The sequence below is a fragment of the Mugil cephalus genome, chromosome 20 (assembly GCF_022458985.1).
Source record: "Mugil cephalus isolate CIBA_MC_2020 chromosome 20, CIBA_Mcephalus_1.1, whole genome shotgun sequence".
Lineage (NCBI taxonomy): Eukaryota > Metazoa > Chordata > Actinopteri > Mugiliformes > Mugilidae > Mugil > Mugil cephalus.
In genome coordinates, this window is record NC_061789.1 from 2,767,607 (window position 1) to 2,788,687 (window position 21,081).

Sequence of the window (21,081 nt, forward strand, 5' to 3'; positions counted from 1 at the left end):
TGTCTATAATGTCAATAGCGGCGCCACCGGCTACCATAATAATTGTATTATGCGCGCAACATTTTTTTTCTCATTCATAACAAGCTAAAATTGGGGACATTTTCGGGGACATCTTTAGTCGGGGGAGAGGTCATCCAAAATAGGGACTCTCCCCAGAAATCAAGGACGCCTGGTCACCCTTTAAAAAAAAAAAAAAAAGCTTCTCTTTTTTTGGCACAAGTCGTCTTGTTCTGCGTCTTCAACACAATACATGCCGGTGTATTAAAAATTCATATTATAATGGAAAAGAATACCTGTATTTGCTATGAACCAATATATCGTCCAGTCCTATTCACACCAGCTGTCGTCGAGTGCCGGGACAAGACGTAAAAGTCGAGCTGGCTTCAACTTTTATGTCGTTCCCTCAATCCAGTGTCATGTCAGTCAGTTGCTTCACAAGTTGCCGTGATTCTCGTTTCAAAACCCCCAATCGATGATGTAACCGAGCGCTTAAGTGACTCCATCAGTGTTCAGTAGGGTTCGGTGTAAGAATACAAGTCTGGTAACACACCAGCCGCATTTCATTATGAAGCGTATTTCACTCAGTACAGAAAAATAATATATATATCTATTGTTACTCTTCTGCCCATCACCACATGAAGCCCCGCCCCTCAGCAGATCTCTGCAGGAGCGTAATCAGTTCCCAACGGAGAAACTCCAACTTTACTTGGACGTAATATCAGCAGATAGTGGAGAGTAAAGGACTCGGTCTCTGGGTCAGAAACCTTAAATGAGACATCCTTACTTGTACGTTTTCTCTCTGTCTTGTCTGCCTGTCAGTTTGCTTCTCTCTACACAGTATCAGTGCACTAGTTCACGCAGAGAAAATTACATATTTGATGCACGAGCTGGAAGAGAACACAAAAGAGGTAAACAATACATCAGTAATTTCTGTAGAGCGTCTTTCTGAATCGGCGCTGATGCTCGGAGATGGTGGAGAACCGGTCCTTTATTTCTTCTCCGGGGCGTTTACTGACAGACGCGCTGGCTAAATACTTCTTTCTTTTTCGTGTGGAGGAAAGGAGGGCAGGAAGGTTAAACATGGTATGTAAAGAGACGGATGAAGGGAAGAGATAAAGAGGCTCTAAAATAAAAAAAATATAAAAAGGTACTGAATCCATTAAAAGTTTTAATCATTAGGCGGGAGTTGTCCAAAACTAGAAATATAAAGTGATGCGGTGCAGATGAAAAGCTAGGTCATGTGTTTCTTGTCTTCCTTCCCCGTCGTCATGGCGACCGGTTTTGACAGCGAGGAGGTGTGAGACATTTCGAACTGTTAAGCTTTTTCATTTAAGCTTTATTAACCTTTCGATAGTCACGCGAGACGTGCGTGCGTGCGTCTGCAGACTTCAGGTTGCACGGGTTCCATCTTGGAGATCGTAATTTTTCTGCCTACGCCTCCGTCTCTGTTTGTGTGTCTGTGTGTGTGAGAGCGTCTCCCGTTCCTGCTCAGCGGGGACACACATTATGAAATCTCTAATGATAGTCTGAGAGAAACACACATGAAGATGACTCACCGGCTCCTGTGAAGAGTTTCACCTTTGTGGAGCTAAACTTGGCGACGCGCAGCCATTTTTAGTTCAGTGTTGGCTGACGAGGGAAGTTAATGCGGACCAGGGAGAAAACATTGGCAGCATCCTCCCCCTCGTTCACTCTCGGCTCCTCTCTCTCTCTGGTTCTCTGTCTTACAAGTGACGCAGTGAGAGATGTGGCAGATTTATTCGGTTCCCGGGTTTGAGCGCGTGCCAGTTGTGAAGGAATATGTAGTCCCAAACATTGTGACAACACACATTTTTGTAAGTGGATGAGCTTTGCCAGTGAATAAAAATAATTGTCCTTGCTTCTCTATATTTAGAAATGAAGTGTTTCCAGGAACTTTCAACAGGAACTACTGAGTAGGAGGCACTCAGTGTGTTTCCACTGCAGTGTCCGGAGTGGGGTTTAAATCAAGTCCCAGGGAAAATATTAGCACTGTTGTACCCGCAGAAAGTTCCCACTCAGGGGGCTAGTGTGTGTTTCAAAAGTACAGGAACTTGCAGGGACTTGCAGCACTTCACATTTCTTGTGTAAATGACGTAACAGCACCACAGCATCGTCTCCTGCACTGATGCCCTTCTTGTATAATCTCCTGCACTCTGTACTAGCCTGGAGTGGAGCTACTTGTTGTGGAGTTGCACACAACATTAAGCTGCATTTGTCAAATGGATTGGTTTGTCGAATGTTTTTAAACCACCGTGAAAAGCAATTTAAAGAACCTGTACGTTCCGTGAAAAAAGTTCCTGGGGCCAAAAGTTGCAGATGCTCTATGTGGGTGTAAAGCTGTAGTAATGTTGGGTTCTTGGGACTGAAAGTTCTGGATTTCAAATTTCTTATTATTGCATAGCTATGTCATAAAGCTAGAGTGGTGATATGTGAGTTCCTTGAGACAAGTTCCTAGGACTGAAACCAAATGACTCCATTAGGATCGTTGTTCCACTGTTAGAGCAGGTAGTTTTATAGCTGTGTGCAAAAATCGGCAGAAGAAAAGCAGACGTTGCTTTTTCATTTCCATAATCTTTGTCCGTCTTTAGACGAGCGCAGTTGCATCTTCTTTTTTCCTTACAGAATAATTTGTACAATCTTTAAACTGTGTTTCAGAAAAACAAAGTTCTTGGGACCAAGAGGCTACATAATTTAGGTGGGAATTGGACTGGAATAGAGGCAGGAAGTTGTATAGCTGCTGTTTCTTTTTCTTTTAGTTCCTTAAATAAAAGTTCCTAGGTCTACCAGTTCCAGGAACTTGTGTGGGAATATGGCGGCAGAAATGTTCCAGTTGGGAACCTAGAGAAGGACCAACAGTTCAAGATATTTTAGGTGGGAACTGGACAGGAGTAGGGGCAGGTGGTTTTGGAATTTGGAACCTTTTAGTACCTTAAATAAAAGTTCCTAGGACTACAAGTTCCAGGAACTTGTGTGGGATTATGGCTGTAGAAATATTGGTTAATCTTAAAACTGAGTTGGAATCCTAGATCATGGTGAACATGATGGAAACATAGGCGAACAGTGATGGGACCGGAGTTCCCTAAAATGGTTCCTGGTGCTAAAAGTCGACTGTGTAATTATTACTTCAGATGTGTCGAGTTTATACAGTCACAGTGTGTTAATCCTCAAAGCTCGAGAGCGAAACATCAGGTGAAATGTGATGAGTGCGAGAAACATTCGAACCGCAGCTCATGCGTTCTTTAATTTGCCATTTTCCGCGCAGTGGAAGCGTCTCTCTCTTTTTGACTGCGGTGGTGAAACACCGGTAATGTGTTGCAGGGAGCCTAAAGGAGACGCTGTAAGAAGTCAGGGAGGGAGAGTCGAATAAGAGAGATAATAGCTGAGCCAGTGACAGTCAGATGGAGACAGTAATTAATTTCAGCTCTCTTCCTCTGTGCTTCCATTCCCTGCAGACGAGCCCTATTGTTGTCCACTAATACAGTTATTAATGGAGGCTAGCACATAGGCCACCGCAGTCAATCAAACATTATTTTTATATTAAGCTCTCCACCTCCGCAGAACAGACTATCTTGGGTCCGTCTGTGAGCGTGAGACGGAGGAGTTTTTTAATACATGTATGTATTGAGCTGGAGACGGCCGCCGGTCCCGGAGCCAAACAGCAGCACTGCAACGCTGTTTCATAAACCGGAGAGGTGCAACGCTGGGAGTACAGTAACCATGCATTCTGACTGAACCCCCTCGTTTTCAAAATAGGAGTGATCGTAATATAACCACATGAGTCAGAAATGGGTCTTTGCATAACGCGTCTAAGTATAGTCCTGCACGCAGCGTTGTAGAAATGTGTTCTGAAAATGGGCATGCGTGGGGGGGATTGAAGACGAGTGACCTTATTATCTGTCTATCGGGATGTATCTGCTGATGTAATGGAGTTATTCTGGCTGTGCTGCAGGCGCGATGCATCCACTTCATTGTGAAATACAGAGCCCTGCCAAGAAAACGCAGGAATCTTTTTAGATTTTCAACTCTGCAAGAAGGGTTTCTGGTAAAGTCGATCTGGCAGACGAGATCCGAGCAAGCAAGGGATCGTTTAAGCTGCGCGGAAAATAAAAATATAAATAAAAAAGCCTTGAGTGATTCCATCTAAATTGCTTTAGACCTAACAACACCCGAAGCACAAAGCAAATGCTCAAATCTTAAATTGTTTCAACGAGGTATTGAACAGCCTAATTGAGGTGATATATCAACTGTAATTGCACCTCTCTCACTTCTTAAGGCTTTGATGCTCAGATTATGTGTTACTTGCTAATGAGGGTTTGGAGCTATATCATCAAGGAGCATTTTTGTTCAGAGATGCTTTCTTAGAAATTAAAAGACATATGTCGTGTGTTTACATATGAAGATAAGGCAATCAATGATCTGAAGGAATAAAAATGTCTCCTGGGACTAAAAGTTCCTGGTATTTTCAGTGTAGCCGAGACTATTGGTCATTGTTTTCCAATATGTCAAGTTAATCTAGAGAGAGAAACGGATCAGATTAGATGCAAAGACTTTCAGAGTATTTTCATTATTCTTCATGCATTATCGCCACCTACTGGACTGGAGTGTTGTGGGGTTGTTGTATAGTCATTCTTAAGTTTTAATTATATATTTAAATACAGTAGATGACAGATGTATCAGCTGTAGATTTGAACCAGAATTGTTTTTCCTGATGGATTAATAATGGTTAGAACGTAGAGAAAACATAGGCCGTCAGATAAATCTCAAGGAACCTTCTAGTTCATTACCGCCACCTGTTGGACTGGAGCAGAGCAGTTTGTTGTGTAGTTGTGCACATATGGAATAATATGAGTAATCATTACAATGTAGCCAACATAGACAAGGAACCTTTAACATCTTTAAAGAAGTACCAGGACTAAAAGTTCCACAGAAGTTACTGTTTGAATCCACAACATTTTAGATAGATTCACATTAGTTGTGAATTCATAGATTCACAACTAGAAACAGGAACAGATCAGATGACTCAGAGTATTTTATTTACATTATATTCCATAATACCTGCATTACTGCCACCTACTGGACGGGAGTGAGAATAGTTGAATGCAAATATTAGAAATGCAGACAACCAGTGATGTGAAGGAACTTGTGTGAGAAGGCTGAAGATGTTTTGGTTTCAAATATGTCAAGTTACTGTGGATCATTCATGAGCTGGTTATGCTCAGAGCTAACGAGAGAACAGATAAGATGAGATGAGATTATTATGTGAAAAAGTCTCTTTTTTTTAGAGGAGGATAACACACAACCAAAACACGCTTTCTTAATTTTTGTGCAGGGATATTTATTGAGAAATGTACTCGTTACAATGTGGTGACAACAGCGTAGGAAAGGTGGCAACCAGCGATCTGTAGGAAGTTCCTGGGACTAAAAGTTCTTTGGCTGCAGTCTAATCTGCATAATATTTAAACTATAGAAATGCAAACAACTAACGATATTATGGAACCTTTAAAACAAAAGAAGAAGAAGAAAGTTCCTTGGACTAGAAGTTCCAGGAACTTGTGCAGGAATGTGACTGTAGAAGTTTTAGTTTCACTTAGGTGGTTGTACTCAGAGCCAGAGACAAATAGAAATGGGGTTGTGGTGTGAAATGTACTCGTGTGTGTGTATATAACAATGATCTGAAGGAAGTTCCTGGGACTAAAAGTTCCAGATACTTTGGGTGCAGACTAATTTGCATGAAATTTAAACTGCAGAAACGCAGATAATCAATGACAGTTTAAATAAATAAATAAATATTGTTCCTATAACTGGAAGTTCCAGGAACTGGTGTGGGCTACGCTAAAAGCTAGAGACAACAGAAATGAGGACGTTATGTGAAATGTACTTGTGTGCGTGTGGGTGCATATGAACATAATGTGTGTGTGTGTGTGTGTGTGTGTGTGTGTGTGTGTGAGAGCATATAAGGAACTAAAGTGTACGTACGTGTGTGTTCACGGGCTCTTGAATAACCCTTACGATGGTGTATGCATTTCCCTGCGTGTTCTCTGTCCTCGCATGTTTCGCATGTGCACATGTTTGCGCCCCCTGCGTGCACTCTGGTCTGCCGGCCTGCGTCCCGTGTGTACGTGTCCGTGCGTGTGTGTGCGTGCGTTTGTGTGTATGTGTTCCAGGAGAGCCAGTGGTTGGACAGCGTATCTCTCCTCATCAAGGATACGTTGGAGGGGGAGATGCTGATGATCGACAACCTCTCCGGTTCGGTCTTCCACCACTACTCCTCTCCTCCGCCCGTCTGCAAAGACTGCAAGGGCCACCCGCAAGAGGTACCACCCTCAACACACACGGATACGCACGCAACACACACACTCTCACGCGGGAACCATCCTTGAGGCTCACATTTACAAAGAGGAAACATGCACGGATTCATTTATTTGGTTAAACATTGACTCACGGCGGGAGCTGCTCACTGAGGCTGAGGCAGGACCGGGTCCAGAGTCCCACATATCAATCAGACGTCTAAGAATCACTTCAATTTATCACGCTGAATAATTCACCGGGGTTAAAAATACTCCCACCTCAGAGTGAGGCGTCTGGCGTTGACAATTTGTCAAGAGTTTGACACTTTTATGACCCCATTAGCAGCGCTATTTAAAAAAATAAATAAATAAATAAATAAGACCAGCAGCAAATCAAGTCATTTTCTGGCCATACGTTACACTTTCCCTTCGAGAGAGTCGCAGGTAGATTTGCAGTCTGCTGCTGTGGTTCTCTGGGTTGACAGCTGCACTCAGTGAGTCAGAGAGAGCAGAAGGTTTGGTTAACTAAAGAGCATCAGGGCGCCTTCACACCAATCCTTTGTACTCCATTGGAGAACCAATGAACCGAGCTTAGTCTGGTTAAAGAGGCGCTTTCAGTTTTCCACAGGCGGATACGACCACGTTACAATTATACAACCAAGCAGTTTGGAAAATGCCAGTATTCACTCATATTCGCTGCTAAAGCTTCACTTTCCTCAAATCCAACTTTCCTGCAAAGTTATGACCAATAATACAACTGTCTGCACGAACTTAGTGTTGAGAGCGTGTACTAATGTTTTAATGTTGATGTGAAAGCGCCATTAAACCGTTTAAACGTCTACAAAGAATCTAAGAACTGGGGATGAGAAGCTGCACCTTCAATTTCTTGTTAAATTAATGTTAAGATTTATATTTTTTGCATTTTTTTCCCCCTTTTTTGCCCATGTTAAATGCTGCAACGTTTTAATTTTTAATTTAAAAACAATAATTAATAGTTTTGAAATACTCTTATTTTTATTTTATATAAATTTTGTCTTATTTTCTTTGCTCTGAGACGCTTTGTGAAACTGGCACTTAATGCTGTTTAAAATAAATCCATCTTCCTGTGAGCCTCAAACACTGGGAAGGTAGAAACTTAATCACCTACCTCCTAAATATCTGCATAAACACACGTAGAGTATAAGAGTACGTATAACTACATGCAAACATACTGTCTCAGCAGTTTAAAGTGTCGACACTCTTGTTGCAATTCTGCAAAACTCCGAACACACACTAACCTGACTGCATGCATGTAGGGACACACACAACAGCGACAAGTGCACGTAGTTCCATGGATATGCAGCGGCCTCATTCATCACACAAAGCCGTCTGAATGGAAAGTGCTTTATAAAGGGTGTCACGTCCTGTGTGCGCCGTCACACTGCAGGGCGACAGGAAACCGCGGCCCCTTAATTATCAGAAAGAAACAAAAAGCCACTTCCCATGTGTGCATAAATGTGGATTAATGAGGCCCCGGCGCATGCACACTGTACTGTCCACACATGCAGCCGTCCCGTATGCATGCACGCACCGACAGTGTCCTTCCACTCGTGCCCACGTTTTTAGGGTGTCTTGTAAACAGGAGCTCCTGCATAAAAACACTCACAAACATGAGTCCTGTGTCCGTGTTGTCCATCACGGTGACAAAGTGCAGCGGGTCAGCTCAGAAGAAGCAATAACTGGGCTCCACACACCTCCACACCTGTCAGCCGTGCTTTCTGCCTGTCTGCAGATACTGTCAAGCCATCAATCTCGCCCTCCCCTCGTTTTATATGCTTCCTCTCTCCATTTGTCCCTGCCCTCCTCCGACTCTCCCTCCGTCTACCTCTGATTTATTCTATCATCTTATCGGTACTTTCCTTTGAAAAAAAATAAATCAAAGTTGCAGATTAGGTGTGACTGGGAAAAGCCAGTGTGTGTGTGTTTTTGTGCCATTTTTCCATCTGATGAGTTAACGTGCAGTGTTATTGTGTTTAAGGGGACAGCGCTGCACGGCTGGTGTGTGTGCGTGTGTGTGTGTGTCTGTTTTTGTGTGACAGTGGAGATATTCATCAAGTAACCGCCCAGTCGGCATTTGGGATGAGCCACAGCTTGAGACTGACCACAGGGAACCGTTTAATGGAGCAGTGAAGATGTTTGAGCAGAGACTCCTCATGAGAGCTGCTAGCTCTCCCAAGATCCACACAACTCCCAAGAGCTTCTTTTCTGTTTGCAGTCAGAGCGTTGGAGCGCTGTAATACCCTAATACCCGATGCTGGTTTTGATAATCCACTTAAACTAGAGAGAAACTAACACAGACCACGGCTTAATTGGTGTAAGGGAGGTTATTGGAGGATAGTACGTGAAGGAGGAATGAAGCTTGGCTCCTTCTCCACCTGTGTTTAAGGAATAAAAGGTGGAAATTGGAATGTGTGAACTCAGGAAATAGACGTGGTCTTGTTCCCAAAGTTAAGTTCTAATAACTTCATTGTGCTTCTTCACTGGATCCCGACGTGAACCTCCCTAGAAACGACACGTCATTGTAATGCAGACACACAGCCACTGTGAGGGGTCCCTTAACGGCTGGACCAGCACAGAACATTTGTCTTCTCTTTTCTACGGAAGCCCAAAGCGGCCATGAATTCACACATTATTATGAGTTAAATTCCACTGTTTTCTGATTATCTCAAGTTATTTATCTCAGGGAAACAAAGCTTTGCTTTCTTCAGATCTCCAGAAACTTACTCGTTACTGTCTCACCTCACAGTCGAGCTGTTACACTAGGCTATTATTTTACTACATTACAGTGTTAAGAGCATCCATCAGTCAGCATGAAGGAAGTCTCGATTAAATGTAGCGAGATCTCAAGAAAACAGAACTTTTCCCGAGATAACGAGATAAATGAACTTGAGGAAACAGAGGAAATGAACTTGACAGGAAAATGGAAAAAAATGTCCGCTTAGGGCTTCCGTATTTTTCTGTGCAAATGTAACTGTTCAACATTTATTAGCTCCAACTCCCACACGAACACGGAGACAAGTCAAAACAGCCGCCTCACGTCGCCGAGCAGGAGCAGTTACAGAGCGAAGCTGACACGTGAGCATGTAAGGAGTAAGGAGATCCCAAAAACAAGCTGAGACAACGGCCACTGGACCTCTGGGGTTTATCGAAGGTGTTTCATCCAAGTCTCTAGTTCTAAAAAAAAAAAAATAAAGTATTTAACAGGAAAGTTCAGTCATGATTTATTGATATCCAGCAGGCATTATCAAGGATCTGATGACATCATCGAAACACAATTAAAGTAATAAAAAAGAATTGATACATTAAAGTACGAAGTAAAAGTGCAAACACTGCATAAAGTGCATGATACTAAGAAAAGCAATGTATAAAATAAGTGCAGATGGAAGAGGTAGCATGGGGGCTGACGATGAGCCTAGTCCAGAAAGTTAAGCCTGTCTCACCGGTCTGGGCCCAGGTCTGTTAGCGACCACGTACTTCTATGAGTGAGGAAACATCTTGAAGAAACTCCGTTTAATTTATTCATTTGTTTGTTTTTGATCGATACTTGGAACAACAGAGAGTTCAGTGAGGAAACATGAACATTCAAAGTGATAGTTTGTCGACCGGGTCATAGAACCGAATCTCAGACGATGGTGGTAGACAGAGACAAGAGAGCAGAAGACAGAAGACAGAGGCTGGTCCTGAAGAGGACAGCCAAGGGACAAGGGAATAATGGCTAGGAGAAGATCAGAAAATCAGCCACAACATTATGACCACCGAGTAGTGAATAACATTGATCATCTTGTGGCAGTTCAGTTTTTTTTGCAAGGAAACTTTAGAGCTGTGGATGTTACTTAGATATGTGAAACCCACCCAGACCAGACCAGGCCAGACCAGACCAGGCCAGACCAGACAAGGCACCCCCCCACCCCAGCAGCCAGACACACACAAACACTTAAACAGCTTTAAGGGACGACAGAATGTTTGCACATTTGACATGAAGAGCCAACGACGATTGATTTGATGAAACTTTAACTCGGTCATTAAAGTAAATCAGTCAAACCGCTGATGTGTGGGATTTGCTGACGGGCAGAATAAAAGCGCCGGGAGGTGTGCCAGGTCGTGCATGTGCAGAAAATGATCCCAGCACATACGATACGACCTTCACTCAGCGCGATCCGGCTAGCATGACGAATGTGGTGCTGGCGTGAGATATTACCTATGCATATTTTATTTTCTCCTCACAACAGCGCCGCGCTCCACCGCTCCCCAGGCTGCAGGAGAGTCTTTCAGCCGGGCGCTTTTCTGGAGCCCGCTCTCCTGTTAGTGAAGCCTCCGGTATTTCTGGAAGCGGTGGTGGTGGTGGTGGTGGTGGTGGTGGTGAAGCGGTACCTTCCTGTACCCGTTGTGCTTTTCCTCCCGGAGGCACAGCCGAGAACACAGGAGGAGAAAGGCTGTGGTTTTGCCGTTACCTGTCAATAAATGTGCCGGCTGACGACTCGCGGGGACCTTTTTGCGGAGCTATTTGCGGCCCAACCCCCAGAGAAGTCGCAGCTACCGCACGACGCTGTCACCTAGTAGCACAAGTGAGCCGATGTGTGGAGACGTGGAGAAGTGTTCCTCTAAATTAATGAGTTGTTGTGCTTCTGCATTGCTTCCTTGCCTTGCCTCATCCCATCTCTCTTCCTCTCACCCCTCGCGGGCTTGGGCGACAGTAATTTACCGCCTCATATCAGCCACCAATCTTCCTCTACGAACCTCTTTGTCTCTCGCCTACCGGCACGTGTTACTATATCGCCTTCCCCGCCTCCCTTCATTGGATTTCACTTGTCCCTTTTAAGCACCCCTTTTAATTCCCCCCTTTTCTTTCTATGGCTACTTATTGCTTCGCCTCTTTAAAGAGCACATCCCAGAACCCTGATATTCCACGCCAGCTCACTGTCGGGTTTTGACACTGTGCAAAAAAAAAAAAAAAAAAAAAAAAGGGAGGAGTGTCAGCAGAGAAGCTGGAGCTGTGCAGCGGTAATTTAAAACCAATTGAACGGCAGCGTGAGCTGAGATACCTGCGGCCCTAATGAAACCCACCTAGCTGGAGCCGAGCCTGGAACAAATAAGAAGGAGAGTGGCACAGTTGTCCCATTTTATGTTAGGTAAGGATCGCTGCGCATTGTGTGGGAGTTTGACAAGCACTCGACAACATTTTGATGTGCGTACAGTCGGCTGTTGGTGTAGAATTGTGCGGTTCTGGTGCCACTCCCTCCCTCCCTCTCTCCCCCTCTGGCTTTCTCACATTCACATGCAGATACAGGGGCAGACGCCGCTTGGAAATCTGCCTCTCGCTTCCCATCCAGCCTCCTCCTCCTCCTCCTCCACCGCTTTTTTTTTTTTTATGCCACGTTTGTTCAGTTGATGATGACGAAGTAACGCTCTTGAAATCTCTCTTTGCAGACAGGTGCCACGGCCACCATGGCCGCTTATGAATTGTCAGCATCTGGCGACGCGTATCGCGGCTCGGTGGAGGTTTTATCTCTCTTGTCTGTGCAGCTCATGTTGACATACAGTGCCGCTCAAAATTATTTGCACTTTAGCTGCTTAGATGTTCCCCCTGAGTTCCTCTGGGACCTCGCAGACCTTCTCTGGAACGATCTCACTCCTGTGGAGGGGACCAGTCGTCTTAAATCTCCTCCATTTGTTCTCTATCTGTCTGACTGTGGATTATTTGTGGCTTCCAAACTTTTTAAAGATGGTTTTGGAACATTTTCAAACCTGATGAGCAACAACACCTCCTTCTCTGAGCTCCTCAGAAAACTCCTTTCTCCGTTTCCATCATACACTCATCACATTGATGGAAACACTTCTAAACATATGCACCCTAATTTGGCCTTAATATTAACTTGTAATCTCTATTTTCAGGACTAGATTTGATTCATCTTTAAGTACAAACGTCAAAAATTCCGAGGGTGCAAATACTTTTAAGCGTCACTGTATATGAGAACGAAGAAATCACTGGAGACGCAGACTTATGTGAAATCCGTGACTATGTAAACAAAAGTGTAAGAGGTCCCGGTTGCTCCAAACCCTAGACTAAAGTACTTCTTGCTTATCCTCTAATAAGTAATTCAAAATACTGTTGGTGATCCCCGTGTTTTAAAGACATTAATAACTTGAGTGAATTGTTCGCAGCAGATCAGGATGGCAGAGATCGAGCAGGCGTCGCTAAAATCGGAGCAACTCTCAGACAAGTCATCCTCCCCTGCTCTGCCCGACGACCTCAGCCTGGATGAACATGCTGCCTATCAGCTGCTGCCGCAAGAGGCCAAGGTAGGTGTGAGCAGAGTGAGGTGGAAAGGAGAGATGAGGATGTTACAAAATAAACAAGATAAAATACATGGTCTCGTCGAGCGCTGGAAGCAAGTCAGTGTAATGTTCAAGGACACTTTGACATGTCAGTGTAAAAGGGATTAAAACCACTAACCCTCTGGTTCATGGACAACCTGCTCTACCTGCTGAGCAACAATCACTCTTAAGTGCATTGGAAATTTTGCAGCAAATGTTTGAGATGTGCAGGTTTGCTCCAGAAATCACGTCTTTCAGAAAGGTCGTACACATGCCTGGATTTTCTTACTTTACAGAGCAGCTGGATTCTCTTGAGATTTGTGAGTATGCAGCTTGGCAAAAATTGACTTCTGACAGTTCACTGACAGTTCACTGGATTTCCAAACTGTGGATAGAGAGACAAACAACCTTTTAGGAAAAACTCAAAAACCAAAAACAGCACAAGGAGTTGACCTGGCCTCCAGATTCACTGGATCCCAAACTGATCGAGCTATCCTCGAAATTCGACTTTCTGAATGCAGTACTTGTCCCAGTTTACATGCACTGCAGAAAATGGAATAACTGAGGGGAACATGTCCTCCTCCACACTAGGTGGCCTATAACGTCATATAATGAAAAAGAGTTTACCTTCTTCTGTTTTTTTTCGGGGTCATACGTCAGCACAGCGGTTGTGGACCGTGCGCACACAAGTTGTCCAGTTAAAGTCTGATTAAGGTGTATACATGCTGGAGTAAATCGTTTTCCAATCGCATTATCTGGGTGTCTTAATTGGATAAGGAGAATTTAAAGTTAAAGTCTGATTAAGGCAATAATTTGTGTTTTTTCGCATGCATGTGAACTAAGTGGTGATGATCCACAGAGGCCCCTCCCCTTAACCCATAGACCCCACTAACAGCATTCTACCCTCAGAAGACCCATGTACATTCTCCAACAAGTCATTTTAGAGGCACCAAGGAGACCTACACAATATTAGGAAGGTGGTAATAATGTTAATCTGATTGGTGTTCCTGAATACACATATGTATTTCATATATATGTACTGAAATATGTAAGAGGTCACGGTTGGTATGAAAATACGTGTGCGGCCTTAGACGAAGGTGGTGCTGGTGTCGTATACTGTGGAGTTATCTTTCACATCCTCCTTGTAATCTATGGCACAGTTCCAACTGAATCAAAAAGACATTTGTGTCTTGACACCGACTACAACACTTGACAACCAGAAGGGAACCTGCCCTTTGAAACCACTGCCCTTTTCCAAACAGTCTCTGGGGACGTTGTGTTCATATGGTTCTGTGTAACAAACCATCCACGGCATCAGGTTTCAGTTTATTTAAAAAACTGGTGCATTAACGGACTCTTCGTCGTCCATTAATTCCTGATGATAATGGTCTGTTCTTTGTCCATTACCCCTCCTAATAAAATTATGAACATCCCAGTGATAGCGAAAAGCTAAGTAACAGCAAAAACAGAGGGTTGGATGAAAGCTGCTCATTAAATACAGTTTCATGCCAGCGTAACCAAAAAAATAAACCCGCTTGAGAAACAAAATGATGCAGAACAGACTGCAGCACGAAAATCAATGGGAATTTCTAGAATTGCTGCTACTTGAAATGCTACAAGCCATTTGCTGAGTACAAGCAATCGAAGAGACTCACTGATGATTTTATTATTAGCATGATAAGCAGCAGCAGTGGTGGTAGGAGTACTCTTAAACTCTGAAATCATTTCCATGCCGATGCTACAGGACATAAACCATGAGTTCCAAAGACTTATATTATCTCCTCCTCTCCACACATCCATACATCAGGGCGACTATCTTGTCTTTGAAGAAACCAGAGTCCCCATCCACCACCATAGTCCGCCTCATGAATAAATCTTTCCACCACCTCGTCTCCCTAGCCGCATTTCTGGGTGGCTGTCCTGCCTCTTTCTCTTGAACCCACTCTCTTATCTTTCACGCTTCTCCCTTCTCTGCCCCCCCCCCCACCCTGCGGTAATTGCACACCTGCTCGTCAGCTCCCTCTAGCCACGCTATCGCCCTCCCCTATCGGCCATCCTTCCTGGGTATCCTCCTCCGTAATGGGCTAATGCTCCTTGGTTCTGTATAGCCAGATAAGCCCGCAGTCAGCAAGCATGGCCATGAACCAGTCCTCATTAGAGGAGGAGGGGGGGTAATGGACAGAGACAGACAGAAGGTGAGAAAGAATCTAAGATGAGGGATTTTCATTTTTTTGTTGGTAGGTAGAAAAAAAAAACATATGTCATTAAATTTTAAGATTTAACCTAAGAGTTAAGTGCGTTGGGTAGACACATATAAGATTAGGTTAGTCCCCCCCCAAAAATAAATGAAAGTCAAAGTAATGTTGTCTGAAATGATGGAAAAACAAATGTGTTTGCAAAGGCTGTTTGAGGTAAGTGAAGGCGTGGGTGGATCGCTGCTTCAATAGAGGAAAAAAAAAAAAAATCAGAGGCTTGAACTGAATGACTCACAGGTGCAATACATTCATGAAAGCACAAAAACATACATACTCACACATGAACAGGCTTAAATCTGAACTAATCCGCCTCCCGCCTCCCGCCTCCCCCCTTCGAGCTGCTGCTGCTGCTGCTGTCGCTGTCTCACACCCAAATTTATAACCAGGCTTTCATGTTGCTACATATAAAATTAACATGACAATAAGTACTCGTAATCAGTTCTCAACCTTTGACTAGAGTTATAATGAGAAGCCAGAGGGATGATGTGAATCTGAGCCCGTGTTTAATATCTGCACAGTGCCTGAAGAGCTGCTCTTATTCTCTATCAGGCTTCCTATCGAGCACGAGCGGTCACATGCAAAGATGTGTGATGAAATATGTAAACTTTAATTGCCCCTTCAAACACGAAATGAGAGTTTATTTAAGCTTTGTTGATGCCATTTTAATTATGTAAGTGTTCAGCAATACTTTATTAATCTAATCTAGGTGTTTATCCTAAAAGTCTGGTCGTCGTTTCTGTTCCAGGGACGATGCCATAGTGACTCCCACAGCTCGGAGGAGGCCGGCGTTAGCGGTAGCCACGAAGGAAGTCACCAGACCGTGGTGCAGAGCCAGGTGCAGGGGTCGGGCCAACCGTGCAGGGCCCTCAGCGTTGGCATCGAGATGGAGACCCAGCTACAGGAGATGGAAATGCAAATACACCAGACGCACATGTGCTCGCCCGGCTGCAGCCCCGGTGAGTGAATCCACAGAAGACACATGCACTGGTCGTTCGGTCACAACATCCAGCAGCAAGTCTTTGTCCCTGTCTGCTTTTATAACCTGCAAAACTCCTGTTGCTTCAGATAAATATGCAGCGGCAGCCATTCCCGTACCTCCCCGTAGCAGGAGCCTGCGCTTGGCAAGGGGCCTAAGGCTGACCTCGCCGGCCTCCTGGGCCTCATTCCGCTCCCCTAGAGCCCACAGAAAGATGCTCTGCACACAGGTAAGTGAAGGAGGGGGTCAAACTCATTAAAATACGTCAGATGAGAGTTGATGCTGCTGTTGTACTGAGACGTAGCAGAAAGCTGTTTCAAGTGCAACTCTGAATTTAAAAGACTTTCTACTCGCTTCCCTCAACAGTACCCTTCCCACAGTGACTCATCCCTTGCCACAGGCAGCTCAGAGGGCAGCCTTCAGACCACCCTGGAAGAAGGACTCAGCTTCAGTGTCTCTCCGCCACAGAACTTGGAGTTGCCATTGCCGTCGGCCACCTTACCGGTCACGTGCCCCCTCCCGCTGCCCGCACACGACACCGCCATTTCTTCCCCGGTGCAAACCCTCAGACCGAGGCCCACGCCGTCCTCAGCTTTAACCCTCCTGGCCACCAGGGGTCACCAGCGGAGCCAGAGCAGCGGGCGAGGCAGCACCAGTCCGGGCTACACCCGGGACGACTCCATCGACCCTTCGGACGAGGACCTGGGGATCGGCATCGGGTCGTCCATCGGCGGCTGCGGCTCCAGCCAAGCGGGCAACAGTGAACACTTGTCGGAGGCGCTGAGCAGCTTGTCCCTGACGTCGCTGCTGTCCCCCAGCTCCCTGGTGTATCCGGGAGGGGCGGTGAAGAAGTGCAACAGCACGGGAAGCCTGGACCAAGGTGGGATGCTGTTGTCTTCCCGGGGCAGGGAAGGGCGCAGGGAGATTCTGGGCCTGGAGCTCATGGACCCACAGGGTTTCTTAGCCAACCCCTGGACGGGGGTACTGGTTGATACGAGACGAGGAGAGGGACGAGGGCAAATGGGGGACAGGGAGCAAGGGTTGAAAGGGAAGAGCTCAAGCCAAACAGCAGTAGGGCCTTGTCGGAAAAACAGATGAAACCTACTGTTCACTCTTTCTTTGTCTCTGCATCCCTTGGATCTAAACCCATTGCTGTTCCTCTCACTCTCTCTGCTTCATCAGTGAGAGGGAGGTTTGATGACACACGATGTCTTGTGTTCCAAAAACCAAACCCTCATCTTGCCCCCACAAATCCCCCTTCTGTTCATTTGTGACAAGCCCGTGTCCTATTTTGTGCTACTACCCACAGAGGAGTGGTCCTGGTTAGGAGGTGGCCTGCAGAGTTGAGGCCCAAGGGCTGGAGACCGGCCCTTGCACCCTCCGGAGGAGGCCTTGGAAAGTTCTGATCAGACTGGAGAGCCACGAGGGGGGGTCCGTTCATATCAGGGAGTCAACAGGAGCAGATACAAAAAAGAGCTTAAACGCAAAGACACAACAAGGAGTCGGGGATGTTGCTCTACTGTAGTTTCCTTTCCTCTGTGACGGCTCAGGTTCACAGATGTTGAAAATGCAAAAATAGAAGCACCCAAATCTGAAATAGCTACCCATGCCAACAGAGACCGTTTTTGTTTTGTTCACGTCTTGGAGGCAGTGCAGCAAAAGTAAGCGGGCGGAGGCTTTGTGACGGCGGTGGAATAGCCCATCGAGGCAGGAAGGAAGGAGGCCGTGAAAGGAGAAGGGCGGTTGTTCGTTTGGCTGGAAAGGCAGAGAGCGGATCTAATGTCCATCTGTTCTGGCAGACGGAAACAACAGGTCCTACTCGCTCCGGCACCGGACCTTCTGCTGAGATCAGAGTCGCATGCGAGATACGGGGAGGGGGCGGTGAAGGAATGTGTGTGTTTGAGTGTGAGAAGGCACTGCCTCGGGTGTCCAAGGCATGAATTAAATCATTCTCATCGCTGCACCATACCTCTGCGTTCTTAAAAACACGAGCTGGGTATTGACTGAGTTGAGGCTTTGTGCCGTTTTTTTTTTTTTTTCAAAGGTGACGGAAAATTAAAAGAAGGTATAACTGTACGAGGAGCGATACGTGAAATTGGTTGTTTTTCTTTCTATCTCCAGAATCTCTCACTCACTAAATGAGTATTAGAAGAGAGCACGGTTGGATGGAGCTTTTACAAAATCCAATCAGAAGGATGTTGCATGGAGGCAGCTTTGTGTGCTCCCCAAACAAGGTTCACGGCTACTTTGAAAAAAATAAAATAAAATAAAGAAAAGAAACTTCAAGCACACTCCTCCTTTTGACACCACTTCCTCTCACCCACCGTGGTTAAGGATTCAAGATGACGGGACAAAGGGACCTTTGGATGCATGATGGGATTGCTTTTTTTAAAATCTATATACAGAAGTGTATCGAGATGTCAATGTCGGGTGATAACCATGTGATTTATATTCCACTATTTTTGTAGAAAAGAGAATAGGCACGTGCAAGTGTTGCCGCTAGTTTGTCCCGATTTAATTTGACCCATGCAGTGTCTTCGACTTGTTGTCTAGGACTTTTTTTGTCTGCCAGTGGCTTCCAGTTTTATAACATTTTTTAAGCTGTGGACAAGTGTATAAAACAACGAAGCAAAAAATTTCAAACTCTGTGCGCTGAAGTGATTGTTCCCTCCAGCACATTTCTCTCTGGGAACGCTGATTCCTCGAGGGTTGTTTTTTTTTTTTTTTTCCTTTTCCTTTTTCAGATGTTGGCGTCTCAGTGGACAACCAGAGATGGGAACAGCCATATTCACTCACCACACAGGGACCCGTCAAGACTCACGGACATTCCTGCACATGGGGGGGCGGGCAGGGGGGTGGGGGGCTTCGTTTGCTTTTAGCCTCCTATGCTAAAAAAAAGAAAAAATGAAAAAGAAAACGAACAGCTTGAACCATCTCTTTATGAAAGCTTTAATTTGGGAGTTACACCACAACATATCGGACACGTTAGTGTTCCTTAAGCATGGGATTGCAATACAGTATGCTTATTCTTGAAACCCTGATGCACTCATCCTTTCTTCCCCCACATCATCTCTTCACACACACACAGTATGTTGTAGCAAACCCTTCCTTCCTTCCTTCCTTCCTTCCTTCCTTCCTTCCTTCCGCACATTATAGTTTTGAATCAAAAGACTGTATCGGGCGAACACAATTTTGCATCTTTTAAATGCAAACCTATTTCGCTCCATCCGAGAAAAAAAAACGGAGACGCTCATGTTTAAGCCTGATTTCTAGAGGTAGACTGTTGCATCCCGAGTGTTTCGATCATTGCCTTGCTTTTTAACTTTCTCAAAAAGGACGAGGCGATGTGAGAAAATCCGAGGGTTTGACTTTTTTTTTTTTTTTATCATGCAAAATCACTTTGATGACTATGAGAGACTCGTGTGTGTGTGTGTGTGCGTGAGCGTGTGTGTTTGTGTGTGTGTGTGCGTTTATGACTTCAGGTGAAGTGATTGCCTTTTCCTGAAGTGTCCTGTTCGTCAGCGAGGATTCCTGAGGTTAAAGGTCGAAGACGGAAAAAAAAAAAAAAAAAAAAAACGCGAAGCAACCAAGGGCTGTTTTAGCTTCAAAGATATATCCTCCTATCTTTCTGAGACAAATCCTTGTGTCAGTGAATATGGCATCAAAGGTTAAAGCCTGATTACACAGCAATAAATGTTCTACGTGTGTGCCCTGTGTAAACGATGTCAATGTGATTTTTATCTCCTCAGAATACAGCCGTATTCACCACTCTCTGTTTTTTGCTTCTGCTTGTCTGAACTAACGACCCACCAGACGGCCGCCCTCTCCGCGGGCCGGTCCGCGGAACAAGGGGGGACGGGCTCTAATTGGAACCAAGTGAACAAATGAGGTTGTTGAACTCAGGTCGGGGGGTAAAAACCACTAGAGAACATTTTTAAAGATAGCTGTAAAGTTGTGCTCAGACTGAACACAAAGCAAACGTTTGTTTTTATTTTTTTTGTTCGCACAAATTCGCTCGAGATGCTAAAAAATGCAAACAACGTGCGTGTGAGCAGAGTGTGCCTTCGTACCGTATGTGTTTACTGTATCTTTTTCCTCCTTGATCAACGGCAGAAGCACACTTTTTTTCCAACCTTTTCCGATTCTGCTTTGTACGCAGTCCGAAAAATGTTTTGCTTTGTCTTCGGCCTGAACACACCTTACGAGTGTACAATTCACGTTTGTACATATCTTTGTATTTTGATCTGCATGTGTGCATTGCTGCCAGTGACCCTGAATATATCGTTAGTATGCATTTCATAAAATTGTACAAAGTTGAAAGGGAATGCCCCAGTGTTTTTGACTGCTGCTAATGAAACCACTAAAAGTCAGTCACAGAGGAACAAAATGAAAAAAATGCTTTTTCTTCCAACATGTGACGATATCAAATATTACATCTGATGTAATATTAAAATGCGCTACATCTTTATATCTGGTGGTTTTATAAGTATTTGACATGACAGCGAGGGGAGAGGGGAGAGTCAGGATAATCAGGAAGTGTGCAGACCTGACACCGATGGAGCAAAATTACCAGACAGTGCAGGAGATAGAGGTAGTAAGACGCCTCAGACTTCTTCAGACAGCTTGTCATCAGCGGCTTTGCCAAGAGGGAGCACATTAGTCATGCACGCTGAACTCAGAGGTGTTGTTTACCTCACACCCTCAGCCAGCTAGCAAGCCAGACCCTCCGCCTCACCTCACCACTCAAAACCAGTCCTCCTTCCAGGCCCCTGTCCTTCAAATGCCACTGCAGGGTGGAGGTTTGAAGGTTCGGGTTTGTGCACATGTCTCCGAGGCCTTCAGTGCGCCCGTGCATGCTAACGTGAGTGGATATCTGCGAGGTCTTTCGAGAAGTAAATAATAAAACTGGTTTGCAGAAAAGATGTTTCTCCAGATGGGGTCGCTGTTTCTGTAAAACTGTCTCCAGGTATTGCAGCCACTTTCACTATGTCAAACTACTGTGTTATGAGGTAGAGGAGAGTGTAAAAAAAAGTGGACGCCATGACTGCTCAAAAGTTAAGGCAAAGCATGTGGAGCCCCCCCTGGTGGTTGGCTGCAGGAAAGGTCGTAAGCTTTTCATCAAGGATGGTCATCGATAACATGGCTCCATTCTTAGACAATACTGATCAGACTCTGGCTCTTAACTCTA

The 21,081-nt window shown here is 44.9% G+C and overlaps 1 protein-coding gene across 5 annotated transcripts in view; it reads left to right on the forward strand.

Moving 5' to 3' along the window:
* cacna1ia (calcium voltage-gated channel subunit alpha1 Ia) overlaps positions 1 to 20,815 on the forward strand; it is a 189,413-nt gene extending 168,598 nt beyond the window's left edge. For 2 of the 5 annotated variants that reach the window (XM_047571583.1, XM_047571584.1), the window contains exons 33-37: positions 6,186 to 6,335; positions 12,510 to 12,647; positions 15,663 to 15,873; positions 15,983 to 16,122; positions 16,260 to 20,815. In XM_047571583.1, coding sequence (XP_047427539.1) covers positions 6,186 to 6,335; positions 12,510 to 12,647; positions 15,663 to 15,873; positions 15,983 to 16,122; positions 16,260 to 16,991 — 1,371 coding nt within the window. In that variant the 3' untranslated portion in view covers positions 16,992 to 20,815. The remainder of the gene's footprint in view (positions 1 to 6,185; positions 6,336 to 12,509; positions 12,648 to 15,662; positions 15,874 to 15,982; positions 16,123 to 16,259) is intronic. The other 3 variants (XM_047571585.1, XM_047571587.1, XM_047571588.1) reach the window with 3 other exon arrangements.
* The last annotated feature ends 266 nt before the right edge of the window (positions 20,816 to 21,081 follow it).